The 14,169-nt window shown below is 44.6% G+C and overlaps 1 protein-coding gene across 2 annotated transcripts; it reads right to left on the bottom strand.

Annotated features, from left to right (window-relative positions):
- Positions 1-2,770: 2,770 nt before the first annotated feature.
- On the bottom strand, positions 2,771-13,847 carry LOC308661228 (class I histocompatibility antigen, F10 alpha chain-like). 2 transcript variants are annotated; one of them, XM_081316127.1, is made up of 8 exons: positions 13,694-13,847; positions 12,123-12,398; positions 10,257-10,532; positions 9,598-9,879; positions 7,911-7,997; positions 6,082-6,156; positions 5,562-5,590; positions 2,771-4,215 (listed from the first exon to the last, which is right to left on the bottom strand). In XM_081316127.1, exons 1-8 carry the CDS (start codon positions 13,761-13,763, stop codon positions 4,141-4,143), a joined length of 1,170 nt encoding a protein of 389 aa, XP_081172253.1. In that variant the 5' UTR covers positions 13,764-13,847; the 3' UTR covers positions 2,771-4,140. The 2 variants fall into 2 exon arrangements, with proteins under 2 accessions (XP_081172253.1, XP_081172254.1); XM_081316128.1 differs by lacking the exon at positions 12,123-12,398.
- Positions 13,848-14,169: the final 322 nt, after the last annotated feature.

The raw sequence follows: 14,169 nt of genomic DNA on the forward strand, positions 1-14,169 counted from the left end.
TTTATATTCGGGGGGCCTTGTCCGTCTGTGTGGGGATGGAGAAAGTTCTTTGGTCAGGCTGCTTACTGATGGCGCTTCGGCAGTCATCCAAACTTTGATCACCTGACCCTGAAGATGCTGCAATGGTCATAAGTGCGAACACCGGTCCTAAGTCATTTTTTCCTGTGCTGTTGTAACTTTGAATGGTCACTAAATGAGTTGTTGTAAGTCGAGGACTTCCTGTACTTGAAGCAAAGGTGATGTTTACAGGCAGTTCTTGATTTACAGCAGCTCATTTGATGACCAAAGTTTTACAGCAGCACTGAAAAAAGTAACTTAGGACCGTGTTTCGCACTTATGACGCTTGCGGCATCCCCACGGTCATGGGATCAAAATTCAGATGACTGCCGAAGAGCCATTGGTAAATGTGATCAAAATCTGGACACTTGACAACTGGTTCATATTTATGAAGGTTGCTGTGTCCTCGGGTCTTCTGACAAGCAAAGTCAATGGGGAAGGCAAATTCACTTAACAAATTCGCTTTTTAAGAAGAGACTGGTCAGCCCTTTGTCTGAAATGGTAGAGGGTTCCCTGCCTGAGCAGGGGGTTGGACTAGATGACCTCCAAGGTCCCTTCCAACTTTATTATTGTTGTTGTTGTTGTTACAATTGGGATACTAACTTAGCAGCTGCAGTGATTCACTTAACAACGGTGGCCATAAAGGTCGTAAAATGGGTCAACATTCACTTAACGAATGCCTCGCTAAGCAATGGAGGTTTTGGACACAATTGTGGTTGTCAGTCAAGGACTGCCTGTATTTGAGAGCAAGACACTGGCGTTGACAGCTGTGGAAGGCAGCGACTTCAGGCCTGTTCTGAAGTGGTTTCTTATATAGGAAAAGTGCCTCTATTGTTCCTAAAAGTGTGTGTACTCAGCCCGCTTTCTGGGGATTACTGGAGAGCACACCGGATGCCGTGGAGAGAAAATGCAGCTTGGCACCTTGTAGGGTTTTACAATTTTAACTTTTGTGAGTCATGGTGATAACTAAAATAGGAATAGGAAATGAATAGAATAGTCCCCTGATCATCTTTGTTGCGCTTCTCTGCGCTCTTTCTAGAGTCTCAACATCTTTGATGAGCTTGGATGAGAAAATGTATTAATAAAATGGGCAACTCTTGATATCTTGAGGCAATTTTCTTATTTGGGTAAGTCTGTTTATTTTATTTATTTATTTAATAATATTTCTATACCGCCCTTCTCCCGAAGGACTCAGGGCGGTGAACAGGGCAAAAATAAAAAATACAGAATTACAAAAATTAAAAAAGGATTAAATACATGCCCACTAAAAACAATCAATACTATATTAAAACCCCAATAAAACAACCGTAAAACCCCCCGCCAATCCCCCCTCAGGCCAGGCCGGCTTGTTCGAATAAAAATGTTTTCAGATCGCGGCGAAAGGAGCGAAGATCGGGCGCCATCCGGAGCTCAACCGGTAGCTGATTCCATAGCTCCGGGGCGCCCACAGAGAAGGATCTCCCCCTGGGGGCCACCAATCAACATTCTCTGATCGGTGGCAATGTGTTTTGCCAATTTCATTTATGTGGAAAGGAGCTTTGGCAGTTTCAGCCCAAGCATCGAAAGGGCTTATGCGTAAGTAATTCTTCACTTAAAACCATTCGTTTAGTGACCGTTGCAATGGCAGTGAAAAAAGTCCTTGTCTTTAGGAGTGTCCCGGCATCACGTGATCAAAATTTGGGCACTCGACAAACATAGTGTATTTATAGTGTTTGCAGCATCCCGCGGTTGTTTGATCACCAATTGAGATCTCCCCAGATGGCTTTTGACAAACAGTGGGGGAAGTTGGACTTGTTTAATGACCGCATGATTCCCTGAACAATTGCAGTGATCTGCTTAACAATCATAGCAAAAAAATAATAATTGTAAATTAGGCGTGACTTATTTAACTACCTCCTTGCTTAGCTATGGAAATTCTGGTTAGAGCTGTGGTCGTAAGTTGAGGACTTCCTGTAGTCTTTTGTTGTGTTGGCCTAGGAGGCCATTGAGGGAAAGAGACAAAAGGTGGCGTGGGGCAAGGGGGGAATTTGTCTTCCTTCCTTTAAAAGCAAAATGGCTGCCAGCTCCCCAAAGGAACCGAGAGGAGTCACTGGGGGGGGATTCGTCTTCCTTCCTTTAGAAGCAAAATGGCTGCCAGCCCATGTTGGCTTTTAGTAATGACTTTGTTTGCCTCTTAAGTGTTTGTTGATTTGCTGTTTGATTATCTTTTCCAGAATCTTCCCAGGTATTGAGGTCAGGCTGATAGGTCTGTAGTTTCCTGGATCTATTTTTTTCCCTTTTTTGAAGATGGGAACTACATCAGCTCTTTTCCAGTCCTCTGGTTGTTCCCTAGTGTTCCAGGATCTTTGAAAAATATAGTTCAGTGGTTCTGAGATCACGTCTGCCAGTTCCTTGAGAACCTTGGGGTGTAATCCATCTGGTCCTGGTGATTTGAACTCATCTAGGCTGGACAGGTGTTCACTTACCATTTTGTTGCCTAACTTGCGTTTCTATTCTGTTTTTTATGGCACTGGTTTTGGTAGGTTGGACTGTTTTTTCCCTTTGTGTAAAGACAGATGCAAAAAATGAGTTAAATACTGTAGTTCTGCTTTCTCCCTGTTGCTTGTCACCTTCTTCCCACTTTCCCCCACTAATGGACCAATCATTTCTTTCCTGGACCAAGCAGGAAATTTGTTTTGCTCTTGCTTAACACAGGCAGCATAACTCCACAGAATGGTTTCATGGAAAATTACTTTATTCATCAGGAATCTCTGAAACAGTTAACTCAGAGTTATTGTTCACTTCTTCTGAGGCATTTTTCATAATCTGTCCATTCACGCAGGTAGAAAAAGGATAACTTCCTCCATATCAACGGAGCACACACGCTTCTAGTGGCTAGACTAAATAAAGACCTTTCAGACTGGCATGTAGCCAGGAAATCCCATAATAAAACAGAAGTCCCTCCCAGTGGCCAGTTAAAACACAGATCTGACCAAACAACTAAAACTACATTTCCCAGAAGGCCATCCCTTAAGGAGATAGTTTTAACCCTTAAAATGCTACTTGCTCTAGACACAGCACTTTAACCCTGAAAATACTACTTGCTCTAACAGCACAATTTCCTTAACTTTTTTCTTGTTTTTTACATGATTTGTCAAACTTTGGATTATCAAATATATGGTCAAATAACTGTACAATAATTGTTTAAAAAAGAAATTAGCTACTTTAGTGGCAGAAATCTCAGAATGCACATTGCTTTTAGTAATGTGTTTCATCAAAGATTATGCTAAACAGATAAAACTAACAGAAGGAAAAAAAAGAAAAAGAAAAAAGAAATGGCCATCTTTATCCCCAGCCGGTATAATGAAGATTAATTTAACTTATAAATCTCTCTTAAAGTAAAACCAAGAAAGTCTTCATCCTATCCCCCACCCCATTCTCTATAAACCCATCTCTAAAACCTCATCTTTAACCTATAATCTCAATTCACTAAGATTAACCAGCAAAAGCCCATTAAGGGTATGATGCAGCCTACCTATTATAAACTATACCTACTAAACTCAGTTTGAATCCTTTAGATTCCACAATTATAAACTCATTTTCTTTTCTCCTCCGTTCCTCAAGCATAATAAAAAAAGGTTGCTGATTCGATGATAAAAGCAATGACATGTATTGATTAACTGATATTGTTTTTATTATTGTTTATTACCTTTTTTACAGCCATTTATTACTATATTAACTATCGTTAATTGAAAATATGTATCTGGACAATAGCCTGTTTGCTAAAGAATGAAAGTGTTATTGGGGGATAACCCCAATGTTGATCCCAATGCTGTCCTAATCTCAACCCCAACCCCAATCCTGATCCCAACCCCACCCTAAAACCTAACCAGACCCTATTTTATCCCTAACCCTATAAAATTCAATAAAATCCTTTATATAAAAGCAATCAGAAAAGGCACAAAATATATACTGCTAAGCTTGTAAGCCGCCCTGAGTCTTCGGAGAAGGGCGGGATATAAATGGAATTAAAATTAAAATTAAAAAAATTAAAAATATTGTGGTTCAAACATGTTGTGGAAGGGCTCCTCGTGAGAGTCTGGCCTAATTCAGAAAAGGGCTGATCCCCTCTTCTTTCTTCTCTCCTTTATGCTGCAAGCTTGGTACTCCAAAGATGGGCTGCAAGGAAAGTGGAAAATGTAGGGATGGTTAATTTGAGAGGAAGGTAAGGTGAGGAAGCCCAGAGTCCAGACTAAATCAGCCAAGTAAAGAAGGAGAATCGGCAGCCTCAAGAGAGGAATCAGCTGGGTGAGATTTACAAGAGGGATTGGACAAAGCAAGGACTGGCTGCTGCGGTGGGTAAGAACCTGTTCCACAAAGTATAACAAGCATCGATGCCTCCCCTCAAATAGACAAATCTAGCTCTAGTCCAGAGGTCTTCAAACATGGCCCTTTTATGACTTCTGGACTTCAACTCCCAGAATTCCTCAGCCAGGCATGCCTGGCTAAGGAATTCTGGGAGTTGAAGTCCGCAAGTCATAAAAGGGGTTTGAAGACCCCTGCTCTAGTCCATTTCTCTCCCCCCATCCTCGAGTTTCCTGGGAAGTCTAGCGGGAGGGATTCCCAGATGGACTCAAGGAGGGGAGAGAAGCCCCTGCTCCATCCATGACTGCAGGACCCTCAGGAAGTGCCTCATTTCCACCACCCCCCATAGCCCTTGCATTGGGGATGCTCTGATCTGCTCTTTGCAGGATAATAGTAATAAAAATAATGATAATTATTATTATTGGAAGGGACCTTGGAGGTCGACGAGTCCAACCCCCTGCTCAGGCAGAAAACCCTATACCAATTCAGACAAATGGTTGTCCAATCTCTTCTTTAAAACCTCCAGGGCTGGAGCATTCACAGTTTCTGGAGGCAAGTTATTCCACTGATGAATTGTTCTAACGGTCAGGAAATTCCTCCTTAGTTCTAGGTTGCTTCTCTCCTTGATTAGTTTCCATCCGTTGCTTCTTGTCCTGCCTTCAGGCGCTTTGGAGAATAGCCTGACTCCCTCTTCTTTGGGGCAACCCCTGAGATATCGGAACACTGCTATCATGTCCCCCCTCGTCCTTCTCTTCATTAAACTGGACATACCCAATTCCAGCAACCGTTCCCTTATATATTTTAGCCTCCAGTCCCCTAATCGTCTTTTTTGCTCTTCTTTATACTCTTTCCAGTCTCAACATTCTTTTTTTTTACATCTTGGTGACCAAAACTGAGCCTCTGGATCCAAGATAGTCAGATCCGAAAAGGGGCCAGAGTCTGGCCTTGCAGGACCAGACTTTGGGGGCAGGCAGACCCCCTCCCCCAGAGTCCCACTGCCTCTCCCCCAAATTGCTTGCCTTGCAGTGTTTGAGATGACTAGCGGAGAGAAGAGGGTTTTCTCAAAGCATCTTCACCATCAATTGGTCCTTGGACCTCACACCCCTTACCTCCCTTCTTCCCTTTCTCCCCCCTACAGCTCCCCCCCCCAAGCAACTCACCTGCAAGTGGGCTGTTGAAACTTTGCTCCCTGCATGGGGGAGAAAGACACAGAGTGAGTCTCTGCCTTGTCCTGGTCTTCTCTCTCTCTTCACCATTCAATCTCTGCAGTATCATGAATCTCTCAGTGCAGAGCAGAATATGCCACCAGAATGGTCTCTATCCACCGGAGCTCCTGGCATTTCCGGCGGAGTCCCTATTCCCTCTCCCTCCCCCCCTCCCCCCCATCTCCGGACCCCTTGCTTCAAAGGCTCTGGAGCTTCCTTCCCAGTCTGAGGAAAGGAATGAGCCTGAAACATCCAACAGAGAGAGAAAGAGAGATTTTCCTATTCTCCTGGGGGGAGGGGGATCAAAGCAATGTGAGGAAAGTGAATTTTTGGACTGTTAGAAATCAAGGAAAAGAGGTGAGGGGGAAAAAGAGGAACACATATTTTTTACAAGGTAAGAGGAGAAGCAAGAAAAAAAAAGAGAGCGCTAAGAGAACACCATGTTTTCTGAATAATAATAAAAAAAACAACCCACAATTGTGCCACTCGCTGTTCTTCTTCGCTCCGGAATGGCTCCTTGCAGCTTGCCTGAACTTTCCTCTATCAAATCCTGGAAAAGAATGAAAAGGGGATCAGTCTCTTGGCTGATAGGAGGAGATGGAGAAAGTCAGATCTTTCCAATTCCAGCTCCCTCCCTCCCACCCACAGACACAATCCAACACACACAAACGCACCCAAAGGGTTTCAACTAATTTAGCTTTAGTTTGCATATTTAGAATAGAATAACAGAGTTGGAAGGGACCTTGGAGGCCTTCTAGTCCAACCCCCTGCTCAGGCAGGAAACCCTATACCATTTCAGACAAATGGCTGTCCAGTCTCCTCTTAAAAACTTCCAGTGTTCAAGCATTCAGATTCTGGAGGCAGGTTGTTCCACTGATGAATTGTTCCAACTATGTTTTAGCCTCCGGTCCCCTGATCATCTTTGTTGCTCTTCTCTGCATTCTTTCTAGAGCAGGGGTCTTCAAACCTGGCAGTTTTATGACTTGTGGACTTCAACTCCCAGAATTTTGCAGCCAGAATTCTGGCAGTTGAAGTCCACAAGTCATAAAAGGGCCAAGTTTGAAGACCCCTGTTCTAGAGTCTCATCTTTTTTACATCGTGGTGACCAAAACTGGATGCAGTATTCCAAGTGTGGCCTTACCACGGCATTGTAAAGTGACATCAGTTAAGAGACATAGGAAAGAATTCTTCACATTTATATATCTCTATACAGAATGATATTTCGGCAATTCTTGAGCCAGAGGGCAGAGCTGACATGAAAATATAGGGCTGCAAAGCCTCTTTTACCAATCAGGTCATAACTGGAGAGTCTTGTGGAGGGAGACCAAGAGGAGATCTAGCTGGCATCCACCAAGGCCTCTTTTCTCTCAAAATGCCTCCTTTTCATCACCACTTTTACAGAGTTTCCTGACTATGTGATGGCCAAGCCTTTCCTTTCCACCTTCATGGAAAACAGAGCAGCTTTTCAATCAGAGGGATCTTCCACCCAGCTGGGTCTTCTCATCCTCTCGAGGGTTCTTTGTCTCAGATGTTTCTCCTTGGGGTCTCCACTCCCAAGAACAGCCTGGCTGTTATGAAGAGGGGGCCTCCTACCCCAGTCTAGTTTTTAGGAGGAAATAGCGGAACTCTGCAGCTTCATGAGATTCCTTTGTGTTTAAACACACAGACACAGACACAGACACACAGCTCAAGTGATGTTCCCTTTTGGTCCCTGCTCTAAGTTGGAGATTACATGTAAAGAGGACAATTCACTCACCTAGTGCTTTTTTGTACTCATCTTGACATCTCTCCGCAAGGAAAAAAATCAGTGAAAGCTCAAAAGAGTCCACCAGAGATCATCTAATCTCTTCCTCTCTGGGAGGAATTCCTTCAGGAGATATTTCACAGTCACTTTGTCTCATTAATAAGGATAGAAAGATTTTCAAAAACCAAATGTATCTCCTGATTTGCCCCAAGAGAGACCTGCTGCCTCCGAGAAGGGTGGGGGGAAATGGGGGAAGCAGCAGCAGCTGGGAGGGGAGGAAGATTTTCATGGGAATCCTTCTCTGCTGCTCTTTGACCAAAACCTTTGAAAGGGACAGAACTGGGATGCTTCTTCCCAAAACAGAAGAAGGCAGGATTGTCCCAACCTCAGACTCAGCCAAGTCAAGACTGGAGTCCCAGCAAGAGGCCGAGATCTCAGATGCTCCCCAAGAGGGCTGGGAAAACAGGAGAGGAGGAAGCCCAGAAGAAGCTCCCCAAAGGGAGAGACTCGGGAGGAACCTCCCCATCTTCCTTCCATCTCCCAGAAAAAAAGGTACTTACTGAAATACCAGATCCCAACAACAATCACAGCCAGCAGGACAAGACCTGTCACAACCATGATGATGAGCCCCATGTAGTATTCTGGTTCTGAATTGGGAGAAAAAGCAGATAATTGAAGGAGAACCTCACTCATCTCAATTGGGGGAGAGACCTAAAATAGCGAAAGCTGGAAATTCCCAAAATTAAAAACTTCTATGGGTTCCTCTTCGTGTCCCTCTAAGGGTAGCACGAAGGCTCCTTGCTAACCACCCTTAGAGGACGTGTCCTCCTGATGCTGCCTTCGTCTCTCCCCAGCCCAGCATGAAGGCAGCTGGATTCGTATTTAGCTTTTCCACTCAAAAGCAGCCCTTTGCCATCTTGTGACTGAAATACCAGATCCCAACACGCAGCAGGGCAAGACCAGCCACAACGCCGCTGATGAGCCCCACGTTGGATTTTGGTTCTGAATTGGTAGAAAAAAAGCAGATAATTGAAGCAGATCCCCAAACAATCATCCCAAGTCGTGAGTCCGATGCAAGAAGAATTTAAAATCTTTCTCTCCTGTCCAAGACTCCCCTCCTGCCCCGAAATATCCCTTTTCAGACATTAGAGGGACCACCAAATTTTTGAAGATATATAGAAAGGGAATCAAGAGCTAATTTGCAAGTATAAGGCATCGGGCCACAAACTCTGAGGTTGTGACCTAAAGGTGCTTTTTTCAAGAGGCAACTGGACTTCCTTGTTTTTCTTTGACGATGTTTCGCTTCTCATCCAAGAAGCTTCTTCAGCTCTGACTGAATGGCGGGGAGCGGAAGGATTTATATTCGAGGCAGAAGCTTGGCCACCCCAAGGATAAGTGAGCCTTGGTGGAGCAGTGGGCTAATGCCTCCCTAAGTAACACCAGCTGCCTGCAATTAGTGCAGGTTCGCATCCCACCAGGCTCAAGGTTGACTCAGCCTTCCATCCTTCCGAGGTAGGTAAAATGAGGACCCAGATTGTTGGGGGTAATAAGCTGACTTTGTAATAATGCCGCTTGGGGTGTGTGTGTGTGTGTGAAAGCCCTAATAAGCAGGCATATACATAGAATGAAGGCTATTGCTAAGCACATTGATTTGTGCTTCTTAGATTGTAAGCCGCCCTGAGTCTTCTGAGAAGGGCGGGATATAAATGGGATTAAAAAAAATAAAATAAAAATAAAACAGCCAGACACAACAGCCAGAGCAAGGTGGTATATGCAGTACAATGTAATGAGACATGTGCAGATGTGAGAAAACAAAGCAACCATAAAGAGTGGAGGAAGGAAAGGAACTGGGAAGGAACAGAGGCTAAAAGAGGAACTAAGGGCATCGCATCAGGATTGGCCAACTCTTGTGATGAGGTCTGTTGTTTCCCTTAAATCAGAGGTGTCAAACTGCCGGCCCGCAGGCCGGATGCACCATAGCGAAACCACACCCACCCCATTCTTGGCAAAGGCAAAAAAGTCACGATACATTGCGACACGTCACGTGACGTGGCAAGTTTGACACCCCTGCCTTAAATCCCCTAAAGCCACTTCTATGGTCTGGTCCCTGGAGCTTCACCAACTTCAAACACTGGAAAAACCAATGGCTTAAAGGTCAGGTATGCTCACATCTGGGGGTGAGACTTCCCTCCCACAGCCCTCCAGCCTGCCAAAGAGACCAGCCCTTCCCTCCCTGCAGCCTCTCACCCTTCAGGGCCACGTCCAAAGGCTCCTGCAGGCTGTCGTGCTCCACGTGGCACCGATAGCGGCCCCTCTCTTGGGGATCGATCCGGATGCTGAGCCAGAAGTGGAAGGTCCCATCTGCATTGGGGGCCACAGAGCCACGGAAGGTGTCCTGCAGCCAGACTTCCCCGTCCCTCATCCAGAAGGCATCGATCTCCCTGGGGTAGAAGCCATCCAGGCGGCAGACGTGCGTCTCCATCCCATCCTTCACCTCCCTCTTTCTGCTCATGGTCACCTCTGGGGGCACTGGAGAAATACCAACTGTGAGCCCCTCTAGAGCCTGGAAAGTGGATCTAAAAATTTTTAGGAGCAGGAAAATCTCCCACGACCTAGTTTTAAGCCAAGGACTTCACCTTTTACACCTGCTGCCTGATCTACACAGACCCTTGATCCTAGCCAGCCACGAGGGCAGAAAGTGCATTTCTTGGTCCATTGAATGGCTGCCTGGCAATAGGAACCAAACAGGGCTTCCTGCGTCCTGGAGAGGTGCTGGAAGTGGGGGGAAGAGGAGGAGGATTCCCACCAGGATAACCAGGCTACAGACCAGGGACCCAAAGGGGCCAAATGTGCGTAAGAAATCCAACCATAACGGAGGAAAGTCCAGCCTGGGCCCAGTTGCTCACCTGTCGTCTGCGGCATCTCCTGCTTGTAAGACAGGTACTTCTTCAGCCACTCAATGCATTCTTCCTCCAGGTAGGCCTTATATCTCCGATTATTTCCTGGAATAGCGTCCCATTTCCTCTGGGTGATCTGGGCCTGGGGGCTGAGAGCCACCCAGGTGAGGGTCTCCTTGTCGAAGGCAAGGAAGGTCCTCCCATTGTATCCAAACTGATCAAAGCCTTCCTTGGTTCCGTCTTCGTAGAGCTCACAGCCATACATCACCTGGAGTGTGTGAAGGCCTGAAAAGAGGGATAGGAAGATGGTTTGAGGAGTCCTCAGGGTAGACAAAAGGGTGCACACACACAAACACACACACAACCACAGCCAGGACAGTGAGACAGGAGGAACAGAGCGAGAAAAGGGATATAAATGGTTGGGAAAGGAAAGAAATACATTTCAGAAATCGTGGGCACTCCATCACTGGAGGTTTCTAAGAAGAGGCTGGACAGTCATTTGTCTGAGGTGGGGTAGGTTCTCCTGATTGAGCAGGGGGCTGGACTAGAAGACCTCCAGGGTCCCTTCCAACTATTCTATTCTATTCTATTCTATTCTATTCTGTTCTGTTCTGTTCTGTTCTTATTCTATTCTATTGAAATTCTAATTCTATTGTAACCTATTCTAATCCTATTCTATTCTTTCTAATCTATTCTAATTCTATTATATTGAAATTCTAATTCTATTGTAATCTATTCTAATTCTATTCTAATTCTAGTTCTGTTCTAATTCTAATTCTACTCTAATTATTATTCTAATTCTATTCTATTCTAGTTCTGTTCTTGTTCTAATTCTATTCTAGTTATAATCTATTCTATTTCTAATCTATTGTCAGGACCCACCCCAAACCACATCTTAGGAAGACAAAATTCTTGGAGTCAAATCTATTCCAAAAAGAATCTTTACTATGACATGCTTGGTTGTAGGAAACGAGACAGGACTTAATATTATCCCATGAAGTAAACCCTTATAAAGAGTTCCCAGTTTAACCCCCCTTAACCCCATTTGGTCAGTCCCCATCCTTTCTCTCGTATCATCCATCTCGTGGGAAAAAGGAACTTAGGACCTTTCATGTTTATTGCTGTCTTCCGTGACAAAGCCAGATGCTAGCCCCCCCTTTTGTTTCCCCAGTTCAAAAGGCTTCTCCTTTCCTTTGAAATGCCTAATACCGGTTCAATACACATCTATCCTCTTCTCTTCGGGAGATGGCAGAATTCCATGGAATAATGTTTGAAACATTCCATTTATGAATATGATATAAATGGATTCTGACATCTATTCTAATTCTATTCTATTCTAATTCTATTCTAATTTTAATTCTATTCTATTCTAATTCTATTCTATTTCTAATCTATTCTTTTCTATTCTGTTATAATTGTATTCTATTATCATTCTATTCCAATTATAATTCTATTCTAGTTCTTATTTTAATTCTATTCTATTCTATTCTAATTCTAATTCTAATTCTATTCTAACTCTATTCTAGTTCTGTTTTTGTTCTTGCTCTAATTCTAATTCTAATTCCATTCCTATTCCTATTCCTATTCTATTCCATTCTATTCTATTCCCTGCACATCACCAGAAAAAAGACAGCTGGCAAATCTCCCTTTGGAATTTTAAAATGTTTTAGTAGCTGTAAACTGCACAGAGAACTTTAGTTATGGGCCAAGGATAAACTTACATTAATTATTTAAAAAAGAATAAACGTATTTTTTTAAAAAAAATTTTTTAAAAAATATGGCAGCAGCCTTTCCTCTGGGACGGATCTTTTCTCCTCTCTCGTGCTCCGGGGGAGGGGGGAGGAGGCAGAAGGAACCACCTAACCCATCGTTCACCTTCACTGTGATTGTAGCGAGTCCTCAGAATCTCCAGGTTTTCTCTGAACAAATCCTCATTGCCACGTTCTCTCTGGGTCTCTTTGTCCCAGTAACGGGGATCCTCCTTCCCCACCTTCTCCATCCAGGAGACTCGAGGCTCCATCCTCCGGCTGTGGCTGTCGTAGTGAACAAAGACCTGATCGTCCACGTACCCCACAGAGACAAAGTGGGGCTGCCCCTGACTGGGCTCCGAGATAGAGGAGAAGAAATACTTCAGAGAATGCGGGGAGGAGCCTGGAAGAGACCCAGAGGGTTATTGGGGTTCAGATGAGGCTACAGCTTCCGGGTCTGAGTGGAGAAACAAGCCGGATCCTCCCAGCACCAGAAGCCAGAAAGAGCCACCAAGCCTTGCCCAAAGTAGTTAAGTACGACCCCAAAGAGGAGGGGGGTCGTGTGAAAGCAGCCGGGAGGTTCCCGAATTGATCCTGTTCAAGTGTAAAATGCCGCTTTCCGACAACCTCCACTTTGAGGGAGGGAAAGAACTGCGCTTGGGGGCACCCCCTGTAGACTTGACTGACATCTGGAGGGGCCACCTTTGTCCTGTTTCCAGAGGGCCTCTCCTGGGGGGGGGAAGAGGGGGGAGGAGAGAAAGAGTCAGCAGAGTCCCATCCACGCTTTGGGGTCCATTTTTACTATACCCACCTGCAGTATATAAACATGGAGGAGCTATCCCACAATTTTTCACCCCTACGGCAGCCTACTATGCTGTCTTCATGACGAATTTGATAAAACAGAACTTACTGTTCTAAGTTCATCGTGAACTAAGTCTGATGAAAATAACTATTTTGGCAGGGATGAATGAATAGCATGCATTTTGGGTTATAGGAGCATCTCATTCACTTGAACCAATGTGATCCTATCTTTCAAATGGTGTGTACAAGCCATCAATAATGTGGTTGCTAATACAGGTAGGTCCGGCTTATGAGCTGCTTGTATTTAAGGAGATGCTCACAACACATTCTAGTTTATGTGCTGAATGCCTGAAAGATGCGTTATTATTATTAATTTATTATTATTATTAATTTTATTTGTATACCGCCCTTCTCCCGAATATATATATTAATATATATATATATATATATTAAGAATTGAATATATATATATATATATATATATATATATATATATATATATATATATATATATATATATATATATATATATATATATATATATATATATATATATATATATAATTATATAAATAAACATATAAATAAAATTATATAAACAAAAGATTAACAAGCTGAGAGTTCCGGCACCTTTTTTTTTTAAGAAAAAAAGCACTGGCCACCTGTCTCCTGTTTCCAGAGAGCCTCTCCTGGGGGGGGGGGGGAAGAGGGGGGAGGAGAGAAAGAGGCAGCAGAGTCCCATCCACGCTTTGGGGTCCCTTCTGAGAGGGACCCTGGGGGAGCGGACGAGAAAGAGGACCGAATCAGGAAAGCTTTACAGGGCGGAGCGAAAGAAACTTCCTGAATTGATTCCCCTCCCCCCCCCCAAGTAGAAAAGCGCCCCCGAAAGGGACTCACCGAAGCAGCTGTCCCGCAGAGCGACCGCCACCAACACCAGGAGCAAGAGGGGCGCAGAGCGCAGAGCCATCCTGGCCGGGATCCCCAACTTGGTCCCCTTTTTTAAACAGACGCTCTCTGCGTGATCAACAAGGCAACAATCCGGAGCAGAAGCTGGTGATTGGCCAGGCTCAACCAGTAGAAAAAAAATGTATTCCCGTGTCGTCATTGTTGCTAGGCAGACGTCCGGGCGCAACCGGATAGACAGGCGGGGAAAGGAAAGCGAAAGTTCCATCAGGAAATCCCCTTCGTGGCATTCGGCCTCTTGGGGGGAAGGGCAGAAATGGGGGGCTCGGAAAAGCGGGAGGGTTATCTGTGCCTGGGGGGAGGGGGGGTGCGTGTCCCTTTCAGACCCCATGCAACCCCGACACACACACACACACACACACACACACACACACACACACACACACACACACACGCACACAAACAGTGTG

The sequence above is a fragment of the Vipera berus genome (genome assembly GCF_964194415.1).
Source record: "Vipera berus genome assembly, chromosome: 2".
In the NCBI taxonomy this organism is placed as follows: Eukaryota; Metazoa; Chordata; class Lepidosauria; order Squamata; family Viperidae; genus Vipera; species Vipera berus.